Source organism: Hylaeus anthracinus, unplaced genomic scaffold (assembly GCF_026225885.1).
Source record: "Hylaeus anthracinus isolate JK02 unplaced genomic scaffold, UHH_iyHylAnth1.0_haploid 12000, whole genome shotgun sequence".
Classification (NCBI taxonomy): domain Eukaryota; kingdom Metazoa; phylum Arthropoda; class Insecta; order Hymenoptera; family Colletidae; genus Hylaeus; species Hylaeus anthracinus.
In genome coordinates, this window is record NW_026534347.1 from 2,940,317 (window position 1) to 2,964,079 (window position 23,763).

The 23,763-nt window shown below is 48.5% G+C and overlaps 1 protein-coding gene and 1 long non-coding RNA gene across 8 annotated transcripts in view; one reads left to right on the forward strand and one right to left on the reverse strand.

Annotated features, from left to right (window-relative positions):
* Positions 1-23,763, forward strand: part of LOC128890260 (uncharacterized) — a 146,581-nt gene that overhangs the window by 13,617 nt on the left and 109,201 nt on the right. For all 3 annotated transcript variants that reach the window (XR_008460596.1, XR_008460595.1, XR_008460594.1), the window contains exon 3: positions 3,213-3,389. This is a non-coding gene — a long non-coding RNA (uncharacterized LOC128890260). The remainder of the gene's footprint in view (positions 1-3,212; positions 3,390-23,763) is intronic.
* LOC128890242 (homeobox protein cut) overlaps positions 1-23,763 on the reverse strand; it is a 118,797-nt gene that overhangs the window by 13,516 nt on the left and 81,518 nt on the right. For all 5 annotated transcript variants that reach the window (XM_054148561.1, XM_054148560.1, XM_054148564.1 and 2 more), the window contains exons 4-5: positions 3,059-3,377; positions 248-1,513 (exon numbers count right to left, since the gene is read on the reverse strand). In XM_054148561.1, the coding sequence (XP_054004536.1) occupies positions 248-1,513; positions 3,059-3,377 (1,585 nt within the window). The remainder of the gene's footprint in view (positions 1-247; positions 1,514-3,058; positions 3,378-23,763) is intronic.

Genomic DNA, 23,763 nt, shown 5'->3' on the forward strand with positions numbered 1-23,763 from the left:
GCCGCTGCAACATCGAGCCTGGGCGTCGTGTTGCAGCGTTTCCAAGATTCGCTGGTCAGAAATCTGATCAGCCTTGTTACTAGAAATAAATCACGCGTTGTTTCACCTCGAGCAATTAGACCCGAAGGTGTAATTACGAGGTCCCGTTTCATCTCGCGGACGTTTGATCTTCGCCGCTTGATAGAAGTGATTCGTAGGTGTACAACGACGGGAAGACTGGAGACAGCTGGAAACTGATCGTACTCACCTTTCTTGGGTATCAGGGATTTCAACAGCAGTACAGCGTTGTCGTCGCAAGCCCAGCCGTGCATCTTCCTGTAGCTGTCGCGACCTTTTTCCGTCAGTTTGTCCCACGGCTTCGGTTTACTCAGCAGTTCGCTGACGGTGCCTTGGCTCAGCCCGAGTACGTACTTGGCGAACAGCCTTTGACCGATGTTGTGTATCGAGAGCAGCTCTCTGACTCTCCTGGCTATGTGCAGGGTGTCCAGATTCTGCGACGCGTACTTGTCCATGTTGTACCGCAGCATCTCTTGAAGCCTGGCCTCCATGGGGTCGCCTTTAGGGATAAGCGACTCGCCTAGTCGACCAGCCATACCCGCGGCGCCATACTCGTCGCCGAATCTGAACGGATGCGTTCTGTCGTCGAAGCGAAACGGGCTCTTCAGGGTATCCAGCACGCTCAGACCTCCGATGTTGTTGTTGGCCAGATGATGGCTGTTGTTGTTATTGTGACAAGAGTCCTGGTCCGCTGGACTCTTTGGTGGCGGTGCCGTCGGGACGGCCGGTATCATGCTACCGCCGTTCACGGACGCCGAAGATGCGATCGTCTCGATCATCGTCGTGGGCGGTTGAAAGCTCGGGGGTGACGTTAACGCGGTGGTCGAAGACGGCGTTGGTGGTGCGGGCGTTTCGTGGCCCGACACAGGCGTCGGAGCCTTTTCGGCGGCATCAAGGCAACTCAGTGGAGTGGTTCCTAACGGGGTATTCGATTTGGCTGGCGTGTTCGAACTGGACGACGGGTCCGTTGGCGATGGAAGATGATTTATGCTACTGGTGGTAGACGGAGGGTGCAGACCGATCAGCGGTTGAGCTTGCTGTAGCTGTTGCTGCGCCAATTGACCCAAGGAAGTCGGCTGAAGCTGCTGCTGCTGCTGCTGTTGTTGTTGTTGTTGTTGTTGTTGTTGCTGCTGCTGCTGTTGTTGTTGTTGCTGCTGTTGCTGTTGTTGCTGCTGATTCATGATGGACCTCTCCAACGTCCGCCTCCAGTTGGCGACGATCTCTTCGCCGAGGAAGGAGCCGAAGGTCTCGACGTTCTGGAGAGGAGGTGGGAAGAGGAGGCTGGACGTCGTCGAGGTAGCCGAAGACGGTGTCGGTGTGGAACGCGGTGGGAGGGAAACTGCTGCTGGGGGCGGCGGCGGTGGTTGCTGGGAGGACACGTGGGACGAAGGCGGTACACCCCCGACCCCGTGGGGCGAGGCGGTCGAGGCGCGCTGCAGGGGTGACGATAGTCCACCTGCAACCACCAAAAACACAAGGGACCGCGTCAACACGAGCTCGCACACACACAGATCGCGGTCGATCTAATGGTTCACGGTTTCGAATTCCCTTTTTCATTTCGGACATCCGGCGTCCAAAGTCCTCATGGTAGCCTCCTGGACGACCGAGACTCTCTTTTTTTCGACGCTTCGTCGCGTGATCCACACAAACGAGGAACAACGGCGGCCCAACGAGAGGAAAAGTGTCGCGTGTCGGTCGACTGGGTTCAGTGTTCCTCGTCATCTCGAAAATCCTTTCCGTCGCGTTCCGATCGGCTTTTCTCGGAGATATCGTCCGTGAAAGACTGAACACCAGTCCGTAGTATGTATTTTTTCTTTTTTTTTTTTTTTTTTTTTTTAACAACAAAGCGATTTCGCTCCGTGAAGGTGGAAAGGTGTTCGACGTTTTCCGAAGGACAGCGAGAAGTCGCGAAATTTCGGGGTGGGAATACGGGGTGGACGGAGTACGGTTGGACCTCTTTCTCTGCCCGTGAACACGCGGCTTCTCTCTCGCTCTCTCATTCCGTGTCATTCCCGATCGATTTGCAATAAACTCTGGCCCCGAAACAACGCTTCGGCCTGGAGAAATGCTCCGAGTATCGTCCACGAATTTGCGTGTACGAGGTTTCTTTTATTTTTCTTTTTTTTTGCGTTTCCCAGCGTGCAGACGTTCGTAGTGGGAGCTCGGGGTGATGCTAGGTTCGGGGGCGGGCTTTGGGGGGATGATCACGGTGTCGATGACATGTTTGGTAAGAGGCACCGGGGGTTAACGTGCAGGTCTCGATTATGTTAGTACCTCCTTGCGAGGGTTGATGCGCGCACCAGCGAGAGAGTAGCTCGGAAAAAGTGCAATCTAAGCAGTGGAGGATCTCGGAGAGACAGGCAGAGAGAGAGAGAGAGAGAGAGAGAGAGAGAGAGAGAGAGAGAGAAAGAGAGAGAGTAACACAGAGATGTGAGAGGGCAGAACGGTGAAATTAGAAGGACGAAAGTGTAGAAACGACGAGGACGAGAGAAACAGATCCACGATAACGGTTTGGGAGAAGAAGAGAGATAGAAGGGTCAGATACAAAGATAGTTAGAAAAGAAATGCGAACACAGTGGCAAGCAGAGTTACTTTGTTGTTCCTTTTCTCTCGGTAAGCTCCTTCAGTCATCCCTCGTTCTTTATAAAAAGCGTCCGCGTTGCGTGACTCGTGTCCTTTATATTGTTACTCGATACCGAGTCCTTCGACGTAGCCTCGAAGAGAGAGAGAGTCGGGGATCGAAGACCAGAGCTTTAGCGCAGGAATTAGTAGCCGTAATACTAGAAGGGTCGTAACGATATCTCGTGTCTACCTTGCTAGAGAGTGTCCAGCTACTAGCAATTCTCTAACAATTCCTGATCTAAAGCGGACAGCTTGTACGGTGATCAGCCGATACGCCTAATCTCGACTGATCCTTGGACGCGAATCAGATCGATCAAGCGATCATCGAACAGTTCGCGAGGCCTAATGCTTGGAGGAAAGATTGATTCGAAGGACTTACCGAGCGCGTCGGGAGTATTGGTTGGCTTCAAGTTTTCTGTTTGCTGGAGCGCCTTCGAGCGTTCCATCAGAAGGTGTTCCAAGCTCTTGCCAGGCTCGCCTGTGGGAATCTGCGACAGGTCCACCGACCTCAGTGCGTTAATTTCCCGTTTCAGGTCGTCATAGTCCCTCTGTCGCTCCAGTTTGCTCTCCAGTCTGCTGATGTGCTGTCTGCGGGCCTCGAGTTCTTCCTCCAGCCGCGCCGTCGCCTGTGCACTGGTCTCCTGGAGACGTTGCAGGCTCTGCTGTAACCTGGACACCTCCTCGACCAGCTGGCTGATCTGGAACCAAAGGTTAGAGCTGTTAATTAAACCTTATTTTATCTAGGAACCTAGGACTCCTCGTTGGAACGATCCTCGTAGTTTGACAGCAGACATATTTTAAAAGAAAGAGGGTGCAACTCTGCTTTTAATGTTTCGAACGACGTATTCATCGATCGAGTCGCATTAATGAAACGAAGAACGGATGGTTAACGTAACCCATCGCCTTGTACACCGATCGCTGGCTGTTCCCAGTTGTCATGAAATCGAACATGAACGTAATTACATTATCGTCGATACAAATATAGAACCATACACGCGAAATACTGCGGCGTCCCTCCACCCTCACCTCTGAACCCCTGCGGACTGCTTCGGGTCTCGTTTATCAGAGAGTAAGGAGCTTACCAGAAGCTCTTTATTAATTTTATCGAATCGATTATACCGAAATCGATATCGGCCGCTTAGCGGACGGGATAAGTTTAAATCTCGACTCGGGTCTGAATGTAATTACTCGAGGATTAGGTTACTCGTTAAGAAGTGGGAGGAGTTCTTTCGCGTTTCTAGGGACGTCCTAGATCATCGTAGACGTCTAGATCTAGACAATGAAGGGCTGGGTTAGGTCTGAACTGAATCAGTCCTAAAAGTTTTCTAAACAAATTTCAAACAAACTTTCGTGTTGCTCGACAAATAAAATAAAACCTACAGTCAATTTAACAAACGAAAACGTCGCTCCATTCGGAACAAAATAATACCGTGACCCATTAGAAAGTGATCGATCGCGTCCCGTCCATCCTTTTCATTTGATTTATAAGAATAAGTGCAATGAATACGTGCTGGGGGAGGAGAGGTGGAACGAGGGAGGAAGGAAGAAAAAGAGAAGCGCGGAGAGTGGCGAGGCAAGAGAACCATCGGGAAAATGAATGACGGATGAGGAGGAAATATAAGCGGAAAGTTTAACAGAGAGAATGGTCAGGGGAATTGCTTAGCGAGGAGGAAAGGGGAGAATTAGCGTGGGAATCATCCAGAAACTTCGGCGAAACGAATGCAAAAAGACAGGACATATTCAAGGGAACAACCCTGTAGATTTCTGACTTCAAAGAAGAGCACGAAGACGTAATACTATAATCGTAGGAATAGGACGCGTCCATTAACTATTGATCGCGTGTCGTTAATAACTCACGACGCGCGTCACCGACCGATCCGTCGTCACGAAATGCTTTTCATTATTGGCGTACCTTCGCCTAAGCATCCCGAGGCTCTTTAACGCGACACAGCAGTTTTCGCTCTTCCATTTCACCAATAAACTCCCCCTCACTATCGTAAACTTTTCGATGTTTAAGCTTGAACTGTCGATCACCGATGTTACCCTGCTTCCCACGCGGTGTTTCACGGGAAGATGGATCCCGCGAAGCGATTCTTGGAATAAACGGGCAAACAGTAGCAACTAGAGAGATGTTAGAGAGGGGTGGGTAATCGTCGTGGAGCGATCAATCGCGATGAATCGCGAGTGCTCGAAAGTTTCGAGTTGCGGAGCCCATCCACGTGTTACGCGACCGGCTACGGACGAAAATATCGGTTGCGAGGGTGTGGAAAGGGTGGCCCAGGGGTGGTAAAAGCCGCCAGTGGGAGAGAGGATGAACGATTTTAAAGCTGAATGCGTTTCGCGCGGTGCAATGCCGGTGCGAACGAGATCGTATCAATTGTTTTTTCCCAGCGAGGCATCATCCTTTTCCCTGGGGTTAATTGAGGAGCGAAGCTTCAATTTTGCGGAATTCACGCCTCCGGCGTGCATCGACAGGTCTAGCCGCCGGTGTGAGACGTATATTTAAAAAAACCCGCAGATTTTTTTCAACCTTGCTCAACAAACACGCGTTGCTTCGTTGTCTTTTCTTTTCTCTCGCGTTTTCTTCCTCGTTTTGCGAACAGGGGTGAGATTCTGTCACGGTTGAATTGAAAAGACCTTACAAAGAAAAATAAGACGAAACTTTTTTTCTATTTATAGTTCATTCATACAACATTTAGTTTCGAAAGTAAAAATTAAAAACATACAGGCCCTTTCACATTCACAAATCCAAGCCAGCTCGAAACATGGTATCCTTGGCATCGATCGCTCGTAACGGAGGTTTCTTCGAAATATATTCGGAATTTAAACTAGTCTGGACGGAGGGAATCAACCTATTTCTAGTTAGCGACTTCCAGGCTTAGCGGGCCACCGTGTGATCGAAGATCCTTGATGCAGTGTCAAGCATTCCCGCCCTTTAATTTATTTACCAGGGGCAGCTTACTTGTCAGTTGTCCCTCGTCTCACCCGCAATCGATACACGCTTACAGCCGTAAGTTACTTTACCCTGCGTTTCGATCACACGGCCGAGGGATTGAAGATAAGTACGCATCGTCGTTCTATACACACGGAATAGGTGGACGCGAGGGGAAGTTCTCCGAGTTGCTCGTAATAATGTCCGCCATTAGCGATGGAGTAGGTTATCGCTTTGCGGGCGAACCTGAGCGGAAGGACAGCTGGAATTAACAGCGTGTCGATATCGTCGAACTTGTCGCCTAAGTGCCGCGATCAACGGAATGAATCTTTTTACAGGGTCCGATCTGAAATGGAATCCTTAGGGATGGGTTCCCACTTCGAGATAGTAGACGTTTACCTCGAAGAATATTAAATGGATTTTTATTCGACGCTAGCTTGACTAGATTTCTATTGCTTAAGTTATGCTTCAGTAAGTGAAGATTTATTAAAATTAATTGGGAGGCTTGAACAAAAATGAATTTATCTTTTTGCATAGATAAAAGTCAGCATAAATAGATGCTTGTTGAAATAATAATTTTGTTTGTACTTCATTTTATTTGAATGCTTAATCTTTAATAGATTAGTTATTGCACCTGATGGCCCAGTCTACTAAAATAATGTGTTGCGCATACTACCCGTGATAAATTAGAAAATCATCGCTCTCAGAACACCGCATTAGTTGCCCACGAGTTACGCAAGATAGTTAAACATGTTAATACTACTAATTTCATCATTTTCTTCTCGAGAGTCGCTTTTTTTTACTTTGTCGCCGTGAATCCATTAGGTCTGACGCGTTGGTAAAAATAATCAGTGGAATCGTGCCTAGCGCGAATTAATTGGCTAGGCATGCCCGCTGGAAACTCAATTAGACTACTATTAGACTGTCATAGACGCATCGGGGCTGTCACGGTGCGAAAAGTCAGACGTGGCGAATCGCTGGTAAGAAAGCGCGACTATCGCCCAAGACTGGGGACTCAATTAGACTGTCACGCTGTTAAACACTCGCGGTGTGGTCTCCGTATTGGACTATCGCAAACCCAATTGAATCGTCACGATACTAGAAGCTTTGTTTCACTGTCACGCTACCCCAAAAGGCTCGGTGGGCTGCGAATTCAATTCGACTGGCATAGTGTTATAGTGTCGTGCAGAAAATATTTTAAGTAGCAATGGAGAATATAATAATATTTAAGTGCCTTACGTTAACATGGTTAAAGTTTGAAGAAACTGTGCTTCTATTAATTCTCCTTAAAATCGATTTTTTCTTTCTCGAATATCTAATAACAAGTAGAAGCACATATATATCCTATCACAATTACCTCGCTTGGCTAATATATTCTTCACTGCTGCTGAAAATATTAAAAACTCGACATGGTTTGGCCCAGCCTGCGCTAAGATTACCAATAATGAGATGCTGAATATTTAACGGAAACTCGTCGCAATACAAAATGCGGCAACAAGTTGTAAAACCGCGTCCGTGCCGCAAAGTTACTAAAAAATCTCCCATAAAACAATGTGTCGCATGTGCAGACTTGGCTTGGTCCGTGCATCGATAATATCAACGGCAGCGTTTCGTTCCGTCCGCGGATTCGTTAAAATTTAATGTCTCCGAGTCGTTCGTAAAATCCCCAGCCCTTGATTGCTCTTGATATTGAAATTCGATCTTGCCCCAGATCTCAGGCCTATGACATCGCCGCTGAATAGGGATATTTCCGCGGACAGGGGATCATAAATTTTTTTTTCTCCCGCATTTGGATCATTCAATCTGTCTAGCCAATATACCCGGAGGGGGGTAATGAAAGATACGAGCACGTAGGTGGACGAAATAAAACCGAAATCGCATCCTAGTGTACGCTTAGAAAAGAAAACAATTCTGGGACGAGTGCAAACGTATTTTGGTAGGGGGAAATCGAGTCAGAAAGAGAAGCTTTACGATCTCCTTTCAATCTTTCCTGGGTAAACATCGAACGAGAAGTTCTTCAAAGAACAACGGTGAAAAGTCACAGGCAAGATTAACGATAGAAAGAGTAGACGAAGAGTGAGGGTAAATGAAAGACAGGTTATAACCATTGTATCTCTCGCCACTCCTTTTTTCTACATTTCCCGAAACAAGGAGGGAGAGATTGTAATCGTTGCGATACATCGCTCATTCCCTCTATTTTTCTCTACTCCCATCCCTCTTGTGTTTTTTTTGCACGCTGGAGGGGTGTAACTATCGTTACCCTGCTTTTACTAGTATCACGCGTTCGCCTCCCCTGTGATTCACCCTTTTTCGATATCTTTCATTACGTTTATCTGCCTCCTCCCTTTCCTTTCGAAGCGACAGAGCCTGAACACTGGCTCGTCGCAATATTTTTTTTATCGAAAGACTACTTTTATTACATAATTTATTTATTGGAGAACCCCTTTTGGAAAATTCTTTATCGCGACGTATCAGTCTTCTCCTTCTCGACATTTCCAAATAGACAAATCCCAACAAAATAATCCAGAAGAGGGTGCAAAATAACCGAACTCGAGGAACGGTTGGATTAAACCCAGGAACGAGATCATTGGAAATAATCACCTCTCGCCATCATCCCCCATCCGCTTCACCTCCGTTATTTTCCAAGAGGCGCGCAATTACGTCACACCGTCCAACCCTTTCTTCCTCCTTCCTCCTCTCACCGTCGCGATGGCCAGAGTCCGTGTTCTCCGGCGTCGAGTACAATGTCATCGATGGGAAGAAGCGAACCCTTGTTGACGAGAATCCTCTGCCGAAAGGAGCCACGCCGAGGTGCATCGTCGGTGTGCGCGTACGGCCAGTGACCACGAAGGGGCGGTCAGGGTGTGCGGGGGTGTGTTAGAAGGTAAAAACAAGCGAGGCTTGATCGATGGTCGCGAGGCATGGCGGGTAACGGTGGCCAGGCCGAAGGTGAGTCGGACCGGAAGACATGATCGGTCGTATGCAAATTAAACCGGACCCGAAGGCGTCGGGGGTGGGAGAAGTCGAGCGAGAGGGTTCGAGAAAAGGGGACTGTGTCGAGCAGCGAGGCTCCAAGTAGCCGTTGCCATTGTTTCTTGACCGTCGATCATCTCCTTCAACCCTCTGCTCTGCCACCCCCCTCCTAACCCCACCACCACCTCCCAGTACCGTGATTTTTGCTATTTGCATTATACACTGGCGTCCGAGGGGCCTTTGTTTGTCGAGCTATTGATCACATTTTCTCCCGCGGTATAATCAATCTTCACGCACACGGCCGCAGCCCTTCTCGCACTTATGTGCCGCGGGGGTGCGCACACGTGACCACGGATACAGAGTACGTGTGCGCGACGGTACGCAGTGGGAGCGCAAGGAGGCCGGTTGCTTCGTGTATTAATTTTCGTTCCCTGTCCACCAATGATGCGCCGCGAGGGATCGTTATGGCCGCAGGAGCTCGTGTGCTTCCGCGAGATCTCCTTCCTTGGCCGAGAGGGACCCTGGAGGGGGAGGTGATGCGAGTTCGAGGCGGTTGATACGACGCGGGGCGCTCTTCGTTTTCTATGTTCCACGATCGCGCGGACCGCTGCGAGGCTCGTCGACTCCTTGGGGGTTGGGTGGGTGAGAAAGGGTGAAGAAAGGCCTCTTGCTTGGATTTTTAGGGCATAGACAGAGCGAATTCTCGCGATTTCTAAATAGAAATCTTGACTTGGAGATGTTAGCATCATCAGGAAATATTTTTTAAAGATAGCATGATAGTTTCTAACTGCTTGTGGTTCAAGCATCTCTTCAGGCAACAGGCTGGCTTCATCAACAGGTAAAAATTCGATCTCGAAAGCTCGACTTCGGCTAGGCAAATCAAAATCGCCACTTCGATCATCGATTCACCCCTTTAGCTATAACCACGTGCGGGACTTGTGGTCGAATATTCGGGCCAAAACTGATTATCATGAGCTTGACCTGTGACGTATTGTTCGGGCCAAATGTAAACATCACATTTTGGTCCCAGATTGTTGGAGCTTAAATCGTAGCATAAGGGGTTAAAGTATGAAGATCAAATTAAAATTCAGACTCGAGCAACAAACCCTGTTTAGGATCTGATCATGGTAAACAGGCGTAAACGATGGTTTCGAGTGACTCCGTCTCGAGTATCGAAGAATTTTCCAAAGATCGACGTTCCTGGAAGTGTCTTGTGGATTTCCATGATCCCCCTCGGGTTGGGAAGCCGCGCGATCGCGAATTTTTTCATCGCGCAGAAAAGATCGCAGCCTGGCTTTCTCCCCTTCGTAGGTAACGGACCGCGCCGCGTGGGTGGAGGATCTCCGAGGCTCTCTCCTTTTCTCACCACGGGAGAATGCCAATTAAAAGCCGGGCTCGGAAAGAAAGCCCAATCGATAGGAGGCGGATATCCCTTTCCCTCCCCCTCCTCCCGCAAACGGTCTCAACTCACTCCGGGACTCCTCTTTCCCTTGCTTATTCTGATTCCCTTTCGTTCTCTCGACGGGGGTAGCGATGTAGCCGGAGCCGAAGGGTTGCCCAAACTGGGAAGTGGGAATTATGGGCAGGATTAATATGCAAGGACTGGATACGTGCGGTGGCAGGGGGTGGATGGCGAAGCAACAAAAGGGGTCGAAGGGGAAGCGCGGCAAGAGGAAAAGGGGGTTGCGTTTCTGTCTTCGTCCGTCTGATATCGGAGGCGAAGAGCCCCGTTTCCCTGCCTGTCCCTTCCTCCCCGCTGCACCCCCTGCCATCCTATCGGCTCGCATCTCATCCCCTCCACCGTCTCCTTACAGGATACACGGCTAACGGACACCCCTATCGATTTTACAACTCGATATATGTGAATACCCACTTGTCTAATGACTGATCGGGCTTCCAGCTCAACCCTTTCCCTCCGACTCACCCCCCTACCGGCTGGCAGAGCTTCTCCGGCAGCCGCCCCCGACGGGGCGGCCCCCGGCGAATGTATCTCGCCTCATTACACCGACTACGTGCCTTTGCCCGACATCTCGCGCTGCATCGACGCGCACAAAAATCCACCCTGACCCCCCGTCCCCCCTCCTCTACCCCCTCGGATCCTTTTTTTCCGATCACCACCGCCAAGGGACCACAGCGTCACGCTCTGGTTTCTTCGGTGATTTCCATCGATCCCCGATTAACGAGCCTCCTCCAATCCCATCGAGGAGAAATCCTGCTTTCTCCTGTTTTAATTGACCCAGATCCATCGACCGGTATCGCGTCGCTAGCGATGGGACCAGCGACACCTTCCCAGGGGCTGGCTCTCCAAATTTTTGCCAGAAGATGTTTACGAAGGGAAATCCTGTCGAGGCGTTCGCGATTGTGGAAGGCGAAGGTTGAATGGAGACTCGAAACGAAACGGATAAGGGATGAAGGAGGGTGGTAGTCGTAACACAGCCTGGCGCGAAGGGTAGAAGGCAGAATGTATGATATTTTATTTTAGCGTTCTTCTGGGCGCCGCTAGATAAGCCTCCGAGGATTTATGCTTATTACGAGCGAGCACCAGCGAGGGCACTCTTTGCCGAAACCATTTCTGTACAGCGGTAGTCCCTCCCTCCCTTTGTCTTTCTCTCGTTTATCTTTGCGCTCGCTCTTATGGCGATTCTCTTTTGCTCGCGTTTGATATTGCTCCCCCCCTCTTTATATCCCCGTCGTTGTTCTTCGTTATTAAGAGAATTGTTATTTTTCAGTTAGAGATTCCTCGCGGAATTTCGTTTTCTCTTTATTGTCTCCTTGGCCCTTGGCTTCTCGTTTATCCGAGATTCACTTTTCATCCTGCGATCCTGTTCTCGATTCTCAATTTTCCTTCCAGTACCATCCTAAACTATATTTTTCATTGTCTACCTATTAATATGTATTTAAATAAATTCACACCTATGAATATTTCTTTTACTGTAAGAGGAAGGGGTGCACTTTTTATATATTTCATGCTTAAGATTATTAACCTATTTCGATCCTGCCAACCAAAATTAGCATTCGGTTAATCGAGTAAAACATCATGTTCCGCAAACGTCATCCGCGATTCATAAAATTCATTACTAAATTGTGTCGTACGTAATAAAATTTACTTCTCGAATCGAATCTCGTCAAGTTTGACGTCCGATAACGCAAACGGAGCTCATCGATAAAACATCGTCCCCGAGTCGCTCAATGAATTCTCAGTTACGAGTTTAGTTCCATCGGTATCGAGCGATTTTACGAGGAGATTTTTATAGGAAACGGTGTAGGTCTGTTTGGAATTAATTTAACGGGTATATATTTCGCGCCACTTGTGTTTTAGTAGAAAATGCAATCCCGAAGAGCCAGGTTCGGAAAACCTGGCGTCTATTCGTAGGAGGCTGGCGATCGCGAGTGTTCATTGTGCGTTGCGTGCGCGGACACGGCTGCCGCATTGTCGCGCTGGTTAATGAGAAAGTTGCGAGCACCCAGGTCGAAATGGCGAGACCTGGAAATGCCATTCGACGATTTGGTGCGAACGCTACACGGAATATTCCATCGACGCTTTCGAATCTGTTACTCGATCATCCGTGCAACGTGTTTCGAAGTCACAGTTTCGAACGATTACTTAAAATTATTAATTTTTTTTTTGGAATTGTACAGAGAAAATTTACGATCTACTGATTCACTACGAAAAATGGTTGCGTTTCTCTTACCAATGATATGCAAGCAACAAAATAGAAAAAAATACGGCTCTGTAGTAACGGTGTAAAAAAGAAAGTACGGTTGGCTCCGTTGTGATAGAACTCTCCGCAGAAAAAAATATGAAGACACCGTAACGCAATATCGCGAAACGCAGAGTTACACTCGTACCATGGCCGAAGAGATCCCGAGAACCACACCACGGGGGTTTCCTTCGCGTGGTCTAATTGGTGGATCCGAAGGGTGGAACTTCCCCGTAAAAACCAGCGCGATATCGAACGTACGTGTCCGCCGACGTTATATGGTTCCGCGTATGATACGTGTCGTTACTCACCCCCTCGGTCTTCCGCAACAGAAAACCGCACCCCGAGCCACCCCCGTAGCGGGCAATGCAAATCTCTTTTTCTCCGCGCGTCTCGGTTTTAAATGCCACCCTCTCCGTCTCACTCTCTCCATCTCACACATTCCCTTTTCGGGGGCTCGCTCCGTCTGCGCCTCCCTTACGCGGTCGGCTACCCTTTCCGCCTATATCGCTACCCAACCACCACCCCCTCCGCCGTCGTCCCACCCTTCTCGGTTGCGTGCTCTTTGTTCTTCCTACGGGCCAACTCCGCCGGCGTCGCAACCCTTCCTTCGCGGCGTCGCCCGCTCTTTTTGTCGCTGTGGCTTATTCGATATATTGTAGCGCGTCCCTGGCCGAGGGGTGGGGGGTGCCTGGACGGGAGGAACGTGGGTGGAGTGATATCAGAGACAAATGACGGACGGGCAAAAAACCAGCGGACGCGGGGGACAATTTGCTAACTGTTGATCCGTGACGGGATGGAGGGATAAGGTTCCGTGCGACTTGCGGTCTCCGGTGTTAGGATTTTTTTAGAAGCCTAGACGTCCCATCGGTCAACCTCGTGGTGTATCTTTTCTGGGGTTTAGAACCTTTGGTCTTGATTCGCGAAATCGACCGGAAGTGCCTGCAAACTGGGGGATGATATCTTTTCGAGTGAAAACGAATCGGAAAACTTGTATCGTATCGATAATAATATGGTTCATATAATGATGGGAATGCAAATGAAAATTGGTGAATTTTAATAGAAAATTAGACAACGTTCAGGTTGGTAGAACCAGGCTTTACAAACTCCTAAATTTCATTCTACTATTCCAATCTCATCTACATCAAATTTACTATATAATTTAAACAAATTTCTTCGATAGACATAGAGGGTAGAGGGTATTTATGGGGCTGACTGTACGTGTATTCATAAATTAATTACCATCTAACCCCTCAACAGCAAATGGCTAAACCTACAAAGAACAATTTTAACGCGCTACAAGTTGAACCTGTTATCTAGTAAAAGCTGCGTCGTTAGATAAGCATTCCTTGCATATCATCGAAGCAAAGCCCTCGCAGCGGTTTCCTGCGGTCCGCCAGTTGTCGCGAAATGGTCTCCTCTACCCCGCGGTTTCGGTCCTCGGGTACGTTTATGTTTGCGTCGAGGGTGGCTCGAGATATTGGAGACAAATGACGCTGCAAAAAAACAACCCTCCTGACACGGCTCTCTCTCCCTGATCAGTTACTCTTTGAATACCATGACCGTCCGGTAGAATGAACCTCGAAAAAATATTCTTTTGTGCGAGGAAAACAAGCCCCGAAAAATCGCTGCTTTCTAAACGGCGATTTCGCGTTCTCCAGCCTCGTAGCCTCGTCGAGGGTGGTTCTCGAGCGCGTTGTTGAATTTTATCACCGGCTCGCGATCTCCACTGATAGGAACGGATCTAACCCCGTCGGGTTTCTAGAAGGGGAAAGGAATGCTCGCGAGCTAATGAACTTCTCATTGATTGGTTAAAATTTCGTTAATACTCCGACGTGTGCTTCGAATGCCTCTGCGCTGGCTCCTCGGAGGTATACGCAGTCCCTGCAACCCGTTCCTCCTTCAGGCCCACCCCCGCTACCCCGTCGAACACCCTCGTCTCACTTCTGGCGAGGGTAAATTTTGAAGGGTGGCTCGAACGTTAGTTAGGCTTCTCCGCGGTGGTGGCTGAAGTACCAACACCACCACCACTACCACCTTTGCCGCCTTTTATGACTGGAGGAAACTAACGAAATTTCCCTATCGGCGATCAATCCACCCCCGGGCCGAGCAACCCTTTTCATTGATCTACCGGCCTCCTCCGTTGAGGCTCAACCCCTTATCGTAACACCCTTTTGGCCAAGCGAACGTCCCTTGCCCACCCACCGCCTCCCTCGCCACCGATCGCTCTGTCTCTGCTTTTCTTCTTTCCGTTTCGACCCCTTCGTCTTCGTCTCACTCCCTTCGAAATATTACCATCGTCCGAGCGTGTCCCAGCGGCCGACGAAGGGAGCAGAACCGGCTTCGATGACGGATCTCTAATTTTAATATCGCTCCAGTTCGCTTTGAAGTGCCCTCGTTAGGCACGGGGGTGGACCCGACCGAGAGGGTTTCTTCGCCCTCGCAGAGACGCTACGGCACGTGTTGCGAGCCGAACTTAACCTCAAAATCACATGTCGTTCGTGGAGCCTAGGTAACCTTGCCGGAGGGTGATTTCTGACCAACAGCCCTCAGAATTCAATCGAGCTCTATTCGAGGCTACCATTCCCACTCTATCATACGTCGGTATTCGAACAACGAACTAACCGATTTAACTCGATTGCACGTCGATCGTGCGTCGTTATTTCGAAAGGGGAGTCCGTAGGAGATAAACGACTCGAGTACAGTTTGCTAGGAATTAACGCGACGGTCTTTTCGCGGTGAGCATCCGAGCCATCGGTCTCGTTACATCGGTAGGACGACGGGGCTGAAAAGGCACGCGTCTCGCTGCACGGTGGAAGTCCTTTTTAACGACGCTGAAGAGGGGTAGGCAGGAATGTCGATAATCGCTAAATTGCCTCTGAAATTCCTAGCGCAGCAAAACCTTCGGTTTCAATGGGAACGCGCGTATGATCCGCTTTAACAACAAATTGATTTCGCAAATAGCAACTTCACTCGAGTTACGAGAACTCAAATCGAAAGCTATGCAGCTCGCAATTCCGCGAACAAGATTCGGAATTTCGACGTTACGTGGGTGCGTTGACCCCGAATGGAAATCTGGGATTCTTTTATTGGAAATCGGTGCTTCTCCGTGGGAGTTGTTTTAAACATTTTAGATATATAAACTTAAAATAATTAATAAAATTAATAAATTAATTTTCAAGGTGACGCGTTAACAAAAATTGATCTGGATAGGATTGGTAGATTCTAAAGAGCTCGTCAAAATAAGTACCGCCACAAGTATTTGATTACACTATTTCTAATGGCATAGGAAAGTAATCGACCCTTGTAAGAATCTTCGCTATTAGTCTGGCAGTTATCATTAAGAAACGCGAGTGATAGAAACTGTCCAGTGATAAAAAAGGAGTTGGGTAAACGCGGCAGGAAGTCGTCGATACGCCTTTCGGGGGGGTGGGTCTGGGAGAAAGAACGAGGGACAAAGCGTCTCGGCGACGACAAGGGGTGGGAAAGGTAGGAAGAATAACAAGAAGAAAGAGAAGGAGATGGGTGGGTGTAGAAACAAACGCGTAATCCCTAACCTCAGGCAACGACGGGGAAAGAGACCAAGAGGGAAAGGAGGACGAGAAGGTGGGCGGAGGATCGAAAGAAGTTTCTGACCCGCTTACGGGAAGTGCGAGCCTCGGAGTTCCCGCTACTTCACAAGAGTTTCCGAAGTGGCGAAGCAGGCACCACCCTCTCTCTCTCTCTCTCTCTCTCTTGTCTCAGTGCCACACCACAACTCCTTCAGCCCCCTTCGCGTCCGACCCGGTATCCTCCTTTCAAACACCCTACCACCGTCCAACGGTCTGCGTTGTCGGCTCCTCGTTGTTTGCCCCTTTCGCAGGCCCCCGAGAGGCGGGGATGCAGCCTTTACTTTCGCTGAACGGTGAAAGTGCACGCAGCCACGTTCCGCGTGCAGCTGAACGCCGCGTTTAACTGGGACGTCCGGTTACCGCACATGAGGGGGAATCTGGGACGCTGTGCAATTTCTAGCCTTTCCCCGATAGGGTAGTAGGCGAATCCCTGAGGAAAATCGAACGCTTTTCTATCGATGTAAACACTGCAAGGGGGTGGTAGCGAGGAATTCCACCACTGTCCTTAATTTGTCCATGTGAAACGCTCGAGAGGTTGTCTAGATTTTTCTTTGATACACTTTCGATTGGATTTTACCCCGATTAACACTTTCAGTGATAGACAATCTAAATACAATTTAATATTCGCATTAGTATTTAGTTTTACAACTCCGTCAATATTCACGAATCCCATTCAGAGTTGTTTTCTTCAAAACCTGATCCTCGGAAAAAAATTCTTAATTCGTCAGTGGAAATCATTGTTATCCACGTGATAGCGTTGAAAACATATCGAGGGACAAGCTTCAGTTACGTATCATCGGATATCGAAAATGATATGACCAGAAGCTTTATCCAAAGCAAGTTCCATCACTCCCCCCCCCCCTCCCCCCCGAGAATCGTAACTGGGTTAATCCAGATTGATTTGCAAACGCTGTCAACATTTCCCAATCCACGCGAAGCACAATTTCCTTAAATGCGTTGTTTCTGTCGAATATCTGATAGCGTTCAACAGACAGGGTCGATTTTAGAATAACTTTCTGTGCATCGATCCACCGAAAATAGGGTGTCGGAATGGAGTTTATCGGCCGATCAATTCGAAATAGAATTCCCGATTGGTTTTAATCATTCGGGAGTATAAATTCCCATCTTCTTTGGTGTTTTCGTCCGAGTGACGTTCGAAATCGTAACTGGGCTCTTAGGAGTCTTTGTACTTATCGTTTCCTTGAAAGGATCGTTCGTGGAGGATTCGAGAGATCCAGAGCGATCCAGAGATGAAGGGCGATTAGGCGGTCGAAGGTAGGAAGGTTGTCCGCGGTGCTCGCAGGCCGATTGCGGGTTCATAACGCGATAGGCAAGTCAGAAGCCCGCATCGGGAGTTTTGCCTGTGCCTAGGCTACACGGAGGAGGATGAGGAATCGGAGGCTGGGAGGTTTAAAGGGTTGATAGTGGTGGAGGCGGTCGCGATGGTGGTGGAAGGAAGAAGGTGGAGTGAGTGAGAGAAATAGACAGTCGGAGAGGGCGCAGGGAGGATGCGGTATAGGTGGTACTAGGTGGCTTTAGCTTCATCTCGCTCGGTATCTTACGCCGATACCTAACTCTCGCTCCGTTCTAACCCTTTGCCGGGCGATTCATCCATCCCCTTCTCTCTTTATTTGAGTATAATTATTGATTATTGGACGACGGAAGGCCGGCTACTCTAGGACGTGGAGAAGGCAGGGTTGGTGTAGGTACCAACGTTCGAGAGGGTTGGCTGGAGGTTGAAGAACGGTAGGAGGGTGATTAAGCTATATGCCTGGCATATCCCACCCCTTGCTATCACCCTCCAGGTCTCCCCCGCCCCCTCCCCGCGCGCTCGCTCGTCCTCCTTCTGCGTTCGCCTTTCACTCACCCACCCCCTTTGCCCGCCATCCGTTCTTCCGATACCACGGGGTTGCTGTCTCTCTCGGTCTTTCTGTACTGACAATTAGACTGATAGGTATATCTTAGTCTGCTATCGATTTGATTCCACCCTATCGTATAGGGTGCACCCGCACACCCGGGCAAAATTTACATCGTGTATGCTACAACGACGTCGATCGCGGTGCCGTCCTACAGCAGTTACCTCCAACCCCCGAATGGTGCCTGCCTGCCTGCTTGCCGCCACCAATACCCCCCTTCAACCCCTTTCTTGCCTTCTTCCCTGTTCTCGCACTCATCCATGTCCACCACCTCTCCGCCTTCGGAGCAGCCTTCGATTATAACCGAAACCCCTGCGCGCTGTCTCTGTAGCGCCAATACATCCGCCTTCCAAGGGGTTGATTAGTGCATTACCACTCGAACTTGTCCGACCGAGGAGGGAGGAACATTCCCGTCGACCCCGTTCGCACCGAATTCACGCTCGTTCTCCGCGGTATCCCGCCCCAGCCTCTTCCCTTTCTCCCTGTCTCGCTTTGTCCTTTCAGCCGGGGGACGTTTTTTCCCTCGGCCTTCCGTCCCCCCCCCCCTACCTCCACCGATCTGCGGGGTATTCTCCTTCACTTTCGACGTAATCCTCGGGGCTGGATCGCCTACGGAGTCGGTTACCGGCCCGGGCGATCGGTAATTGTGGGATTAATTATGGAAGTTACACTCACCCCCCCTCCGCGAAAACCCATACCGACTCTGTATCCTAGGACCGCTGGTTAATTTGTAATTTTCCGCGATGGGAAATTGGGGTGACTCACCTGCAATAAAAAAAGAAGGGAAATCGTAGGGTTAGTGAACGCTGGAATCCGTGGTGGAAACTGTGCTAGGATTGCGCTAGGCTGACCCGTCCAACCCCCGCACCGCGAATCGCGGCCACCCGATGGAATATGAGAAACTGGCTTCCATGCATCTGATTAAACCTCCCGGTGAAATTCTCGACTGTATCCCAGACTTCGTTTTGGAAAGATAGTCAACGGTTTCGCGTTATGCGTAACAAGCAATTCGTGCTGCTTCCACGAGCTTGGAACCAAAGAAAGATCGATCTCCGGACCACCTGTCGTCGTACTATGATATTAGGTTGTCCCAAAAGTTTCTTTTGTGATTTGGACTCGATTATTCTGTGTGGCAGTGTTTATTATAGACAATCTAATTTCTTAGATATCGATGTCGTAACAGTACTAGAGCAAAATGAATCGTACCGTGAGTAATAAAACGAAAGAAACTTTTGGGACGACCTGATAGATCGAAACCGTTTCACAGTCCTGAGAGGCGTCCACTGGAATCTGTCGATCATCGTTTCCAGAAACGCCAGAATTCCTTTTCGGAAAAGCCCATCGTGCCCCCCTAATGACGTCGAGCTGGAAACAATGGAAAGTCACCATCGAGGCGACATGTGGGAACTGCGGGGGCGAACAGCATCGGTGTCGATTATTAAAATCCCGCCGAAAACGGGTATCGACGGTGTCCCGCGCGTAGGCGCTCTATTAATTGCCGAATAATGAACGAAGTTAATCGACAGCTCGACGAGTGTCGACCCCGGGGTAGAGACCCCCTTGCGCCGTTCCAACCCCCTGCGGTACATCACCTTTATATCATTATATGACGAGCTAATGAAATTTTCATAGCGTCGAAATATCGATGCGCCACGCTCGATGCTTTGTATCGGCCTATCAATCACCCCCTCGGTGTGCACACACTCGCAGACAGCTGCGCACACCGTGATCGGTGTCATCCGCGTTCCCACCCCGCGCACGCACCGTGGAATATAATTGACGTCCGTCCGCCCTGTAAACGAGTGCCCAGTCGTTGTCATTCGGATCGAAGTCGATCTTGATCGAGGGCTGCTTTTCGAGGAAAGCGAAAGCGACTGGACTCCAAAGATCTGCTTCGTCAATTCGAAGCAAATAGATTAATTCTAAGGATGAGAAGGTAAAGAAAATAGATCTGGCCAGAATTCGTGAATTTTGTGAGCTTCTAAAAATAAGTACAATTACACAGTAATTATTCGAAGCACATATAACGAGTGTCGAAGGAGCTAGGTATCTCCAGGTTAAAAAGAGTATCGATCATGATGGTGGGAAGAGGGATGTCCTTCAGGTAACTGTAGCCTCACGCCGCAAGAACGTTAATCTCGCCAACGGGAGGGTTTTATCGCCTGCAACCCCCGAGTGACACGCGACTCGTCGTAAAAATCTCAGAAGCCCCCTGGGCAGGTGAACACGCCAAGGCTGAGCAGTAAACGTTCTCGCTTAATCGAGCATACCTATCCGCACTTGCGTCTACGTGTGTATATTGCTCGCAAGGGATGCTCGAGAATTCAACAAAATTTGAAACTTTGCGAGAACGTAGCTCGAGTGACGCCTACGACGCGATTGTTTATTATTTCGACGTGGAAGTGAAGGCACTCGAAGAAATTGCGAGGGAGACTTTAAATAAATAAATGAACGCAAAACTCGGTCTCGTTTAAAATTAACAAGGAGGAAAGTAATAATTTTAGCTACGATTTTTTAACTACGATATTATTTTAGAATGGTACGTGTGGTCTGAAGAATTTTAAAGACGCGTAGAATTGCACAGCGATAAAGAAGTGGCAAAATCCGGCGATAAACGAGGGGAAAGAAATGAAAAAAAATTAGAGAAACACGAATAGGCGACGGTTTAATACGTATCGAGTAGTATGCGTGCGCGTTGCCAGTGCGTCGTTGACAAGCTCGTAAACCCATAAAGAAATTTCCTAATAAATAGAGAAGCTCGACTGTCGTCGTCGGTTTTTATCGGGCCAGAGAAATTGCGGGGTGGTGCGTGAGCGTGTACGTGTCGTCTGAATTGACGATACTTGGAGCTATAAAGAAAGTCAGTGCTGGGGATGAGTGGTAAAGAAACGTAGGCTTGTTAGAACCTTGGTTCTTTACGTTGTAATTTGAATTTCCGTTAAAAATGATGTTTGAGGGACTTTTTACGAAACTATTTTCACGCCAAAGGGCCTTTTAGCTCGACGAACACGGCAAAGACAAGCCCCAGGAATAATTGAAAATTTTCCAGCGACCCGAAGATTATCGGCGTTGGGTTAGGCGAGGCCTGTAAAATCGATGGCGATGTATTGAAATTGGAAGTGGCTCGGGGGGATTAGAGTCAGTTGAACCGTCGTTAATCGATACCGAGTAACATCTATCGAGACGTGTCTCTTGATAATAAACCCTTAGTACGCCCGGACAAGCGGTTAAATTGCATTAACGCGGTCGTCGAGTAGAGACGGACAGAATTTCAGGCAGGAAACGCTGATAAAGAATTCAACGTTGTCATTCAGCGTCGGCGGGGCTCGCCCCCGGGATGAGACGACGATACTGTCGATAAACCTCGTCGAATAATGATCGATGTTAATAATTATTCCAACATCCGTAGGAGCATCGATGTGCGCGAAATAAAAAAGGAAACGCGCGCCACCGCCGCGGGGTACGCACGCTTTATTTAATTTCCCTTTGCATGCAACAAGTTATTAATCTGCGAAAATTGACAAATACTCGCGAACCCGTGCACTCCGTGTCGTACTTCTTTTTGTTTTCACAGACAAAAAGCGTAACGTTACGATCAAGGGGCAGGCGCTTGTTTGTACGCTATTATCGCAAATTGAGTTGTCGAGCTGCACGGATTACGATTGAAAATTTTAACGCTTCGAGGATGGACAGCAGGTTTAAATATTTAATGTACTACATCAGACTGTTATTTAGATTTTTAATTATTTAATTTTTGAAGCTCGTGAAACTAACGAATCCTACCCAGATTTATTTTTATTCTCACCTCGTCGAGGAAATAAAAATGCGATGGTCTCGCTGCTGCGATTTGGGCAATCGTATCGATCAGCGAATTACTAACCGATCGTCGGTTTCGTCTCATTAAAGAGCCTCTGCACTGGCAACAAGGGCCCCGATTAATTAAAGGTGTCGCGTCTCGACAAAGAGAGCCGAAGAGAGACCAACGACACTTAACCGGAACGGAACCTCCGTAATGGCGGTGACTTAATTCCCTCGATCGGTGCTACCAGCCATCTCTGCGAGTGTATCGACAATCGACTGAGCGTCAAGTGTCTCTCAATAACGATCACTTACCGGTGAGCGAACAGGCTCCCGCTTCGAACGGATAAAACGCATTAGCGCGGCCTACCAACCAGTGACCATGCTCCGAAACGATGGCAAAAAGAACGAAAGATAAAAAGGCCTTTACGATTTTGTCTTTCACGGTAACAATCACGTTTGAAATAAGAAATCCTTGAAAAACAAACTCGAGGTCAAATGTCGGAAGTGAAACTTGAGTTTCTATAAAAACACGCTGAAATTATTTACTCTATATTTTGGAACTCCCTACTCTAATCGCGATCCTCTGGCGTTACTTTGGGGAATCTGGAATACGGTGATATCGTGCACGTAACCAAGCCTTACACGTTTCCATCGATAATGCCCGGATTCTAATAGGCCGCTCAATAACGCGCATATCCAATCCATAAGTTATTAAGGCTTCGTGTGCGTTCAGCTGGTCGCGGAACGCCATGCGGGTAGCTTCGGGAGAATCGGTTACAATGGCTAGATTATTTCGCGCTCCTTCTACTCTCTCCTCCGTCCCGTTTGTAGAGCGAGCTATCATCGATCTGATTTAATAATTGAACAGGGGCCCTTGGTGTAGATTCTTCCTAAGGGGGCGTGGGAAAGCGAGACGTTCAGATCACTCTTCTATGAGAAAACAATTGCAGTTTAGAGTGGATCAATTTGTGATCATTGATCAAACTGTTGGAAAGGTATAGAATTAACACTCCTTGGCGTGTCTCGAACGATACAGTGTTAAGAACATGTACAAGAAACATCATTCGCAATTTGAGGATCATCTTATGGCAAGCTTGATGGTTGCGAGAGATCATAGGGCCAGGTTGGGAACGAAAACGATCTACTCGAACGTTACAAGATAAATAACACTCGATTCAGAACCGATTCCGAATAATCTAAGAGTCTAAATGAAAAATTAGTCACGTGACAAAAAACTACAAAAAATTAATTCTGAAAGTTAAGTGTCGCAGAAAATGGATTTAAATGAAATACTTGAACTTCGATGAAGTTACAAAACTAAGTACCACAGTGAATTTGTTAAGGGATGTACACATTTTTTTTCAACCATTCCGACATATTCAGACCTGTACAATCTGTCTAAAATCGCCCTGAACTTTCCAGACAAAGCAATATATAAAAAAAAAAATTGTTAAAGGCACCGGAGGAGGATTGATCATCGTCGATTAATAAACTCACCTTCCTCCCCTTTCGACCCCTTCCGTCGTTGCTATCCGCGGAGCCGGGGCCGAAAAAAGAAGGGAGGCAACAGAAGAAACAGGCGACCCTTGTTCGAAGCACTCCCACGATTTCGTAGCACGCGATTCAACTATCGGCTGTACATTCCACTCCCCGGGCTCTCCTCCGCCTTCTTTTTCTGTTCCTCGATTAGGAGGCGGATTGGTACACGAACTACGAAAGTTCACGGGGCCGTCTTAAATCATTGTTTAAGTGGCTGGTACCCATTACCTTCTTGTATATTTCGTTCGCTGTCGCAGCCCCGGCGACGTCTTCTTCGTGGTCTGAGGTTTCGGTGGTTACCCCCTCGCGACCATGATCGTCGTTTCACGGATCAGAAAGAAAGGAACCGAAGTGCCGGTTGGTATTATTGATTTCACGGTGAAAATAATGCCGACGGCGAGAAAGAAAGTTGCTTGCATGCGATCGAGCCAACGGGAGGGGGTTGTCGGGGGGGGTTTCGAGTCAACGAAACGACGTGAAACGATCGCAATTGAAACGGATGGTGTTGCGAGCACTCCGCCGGGGTGCTGTTTGGAAAACAGCGTTCGAGATACCGTCTAAGGAAAATTGTTTCTACGCTTGTTAACGACACGTGAGAAAATCTGGGACTC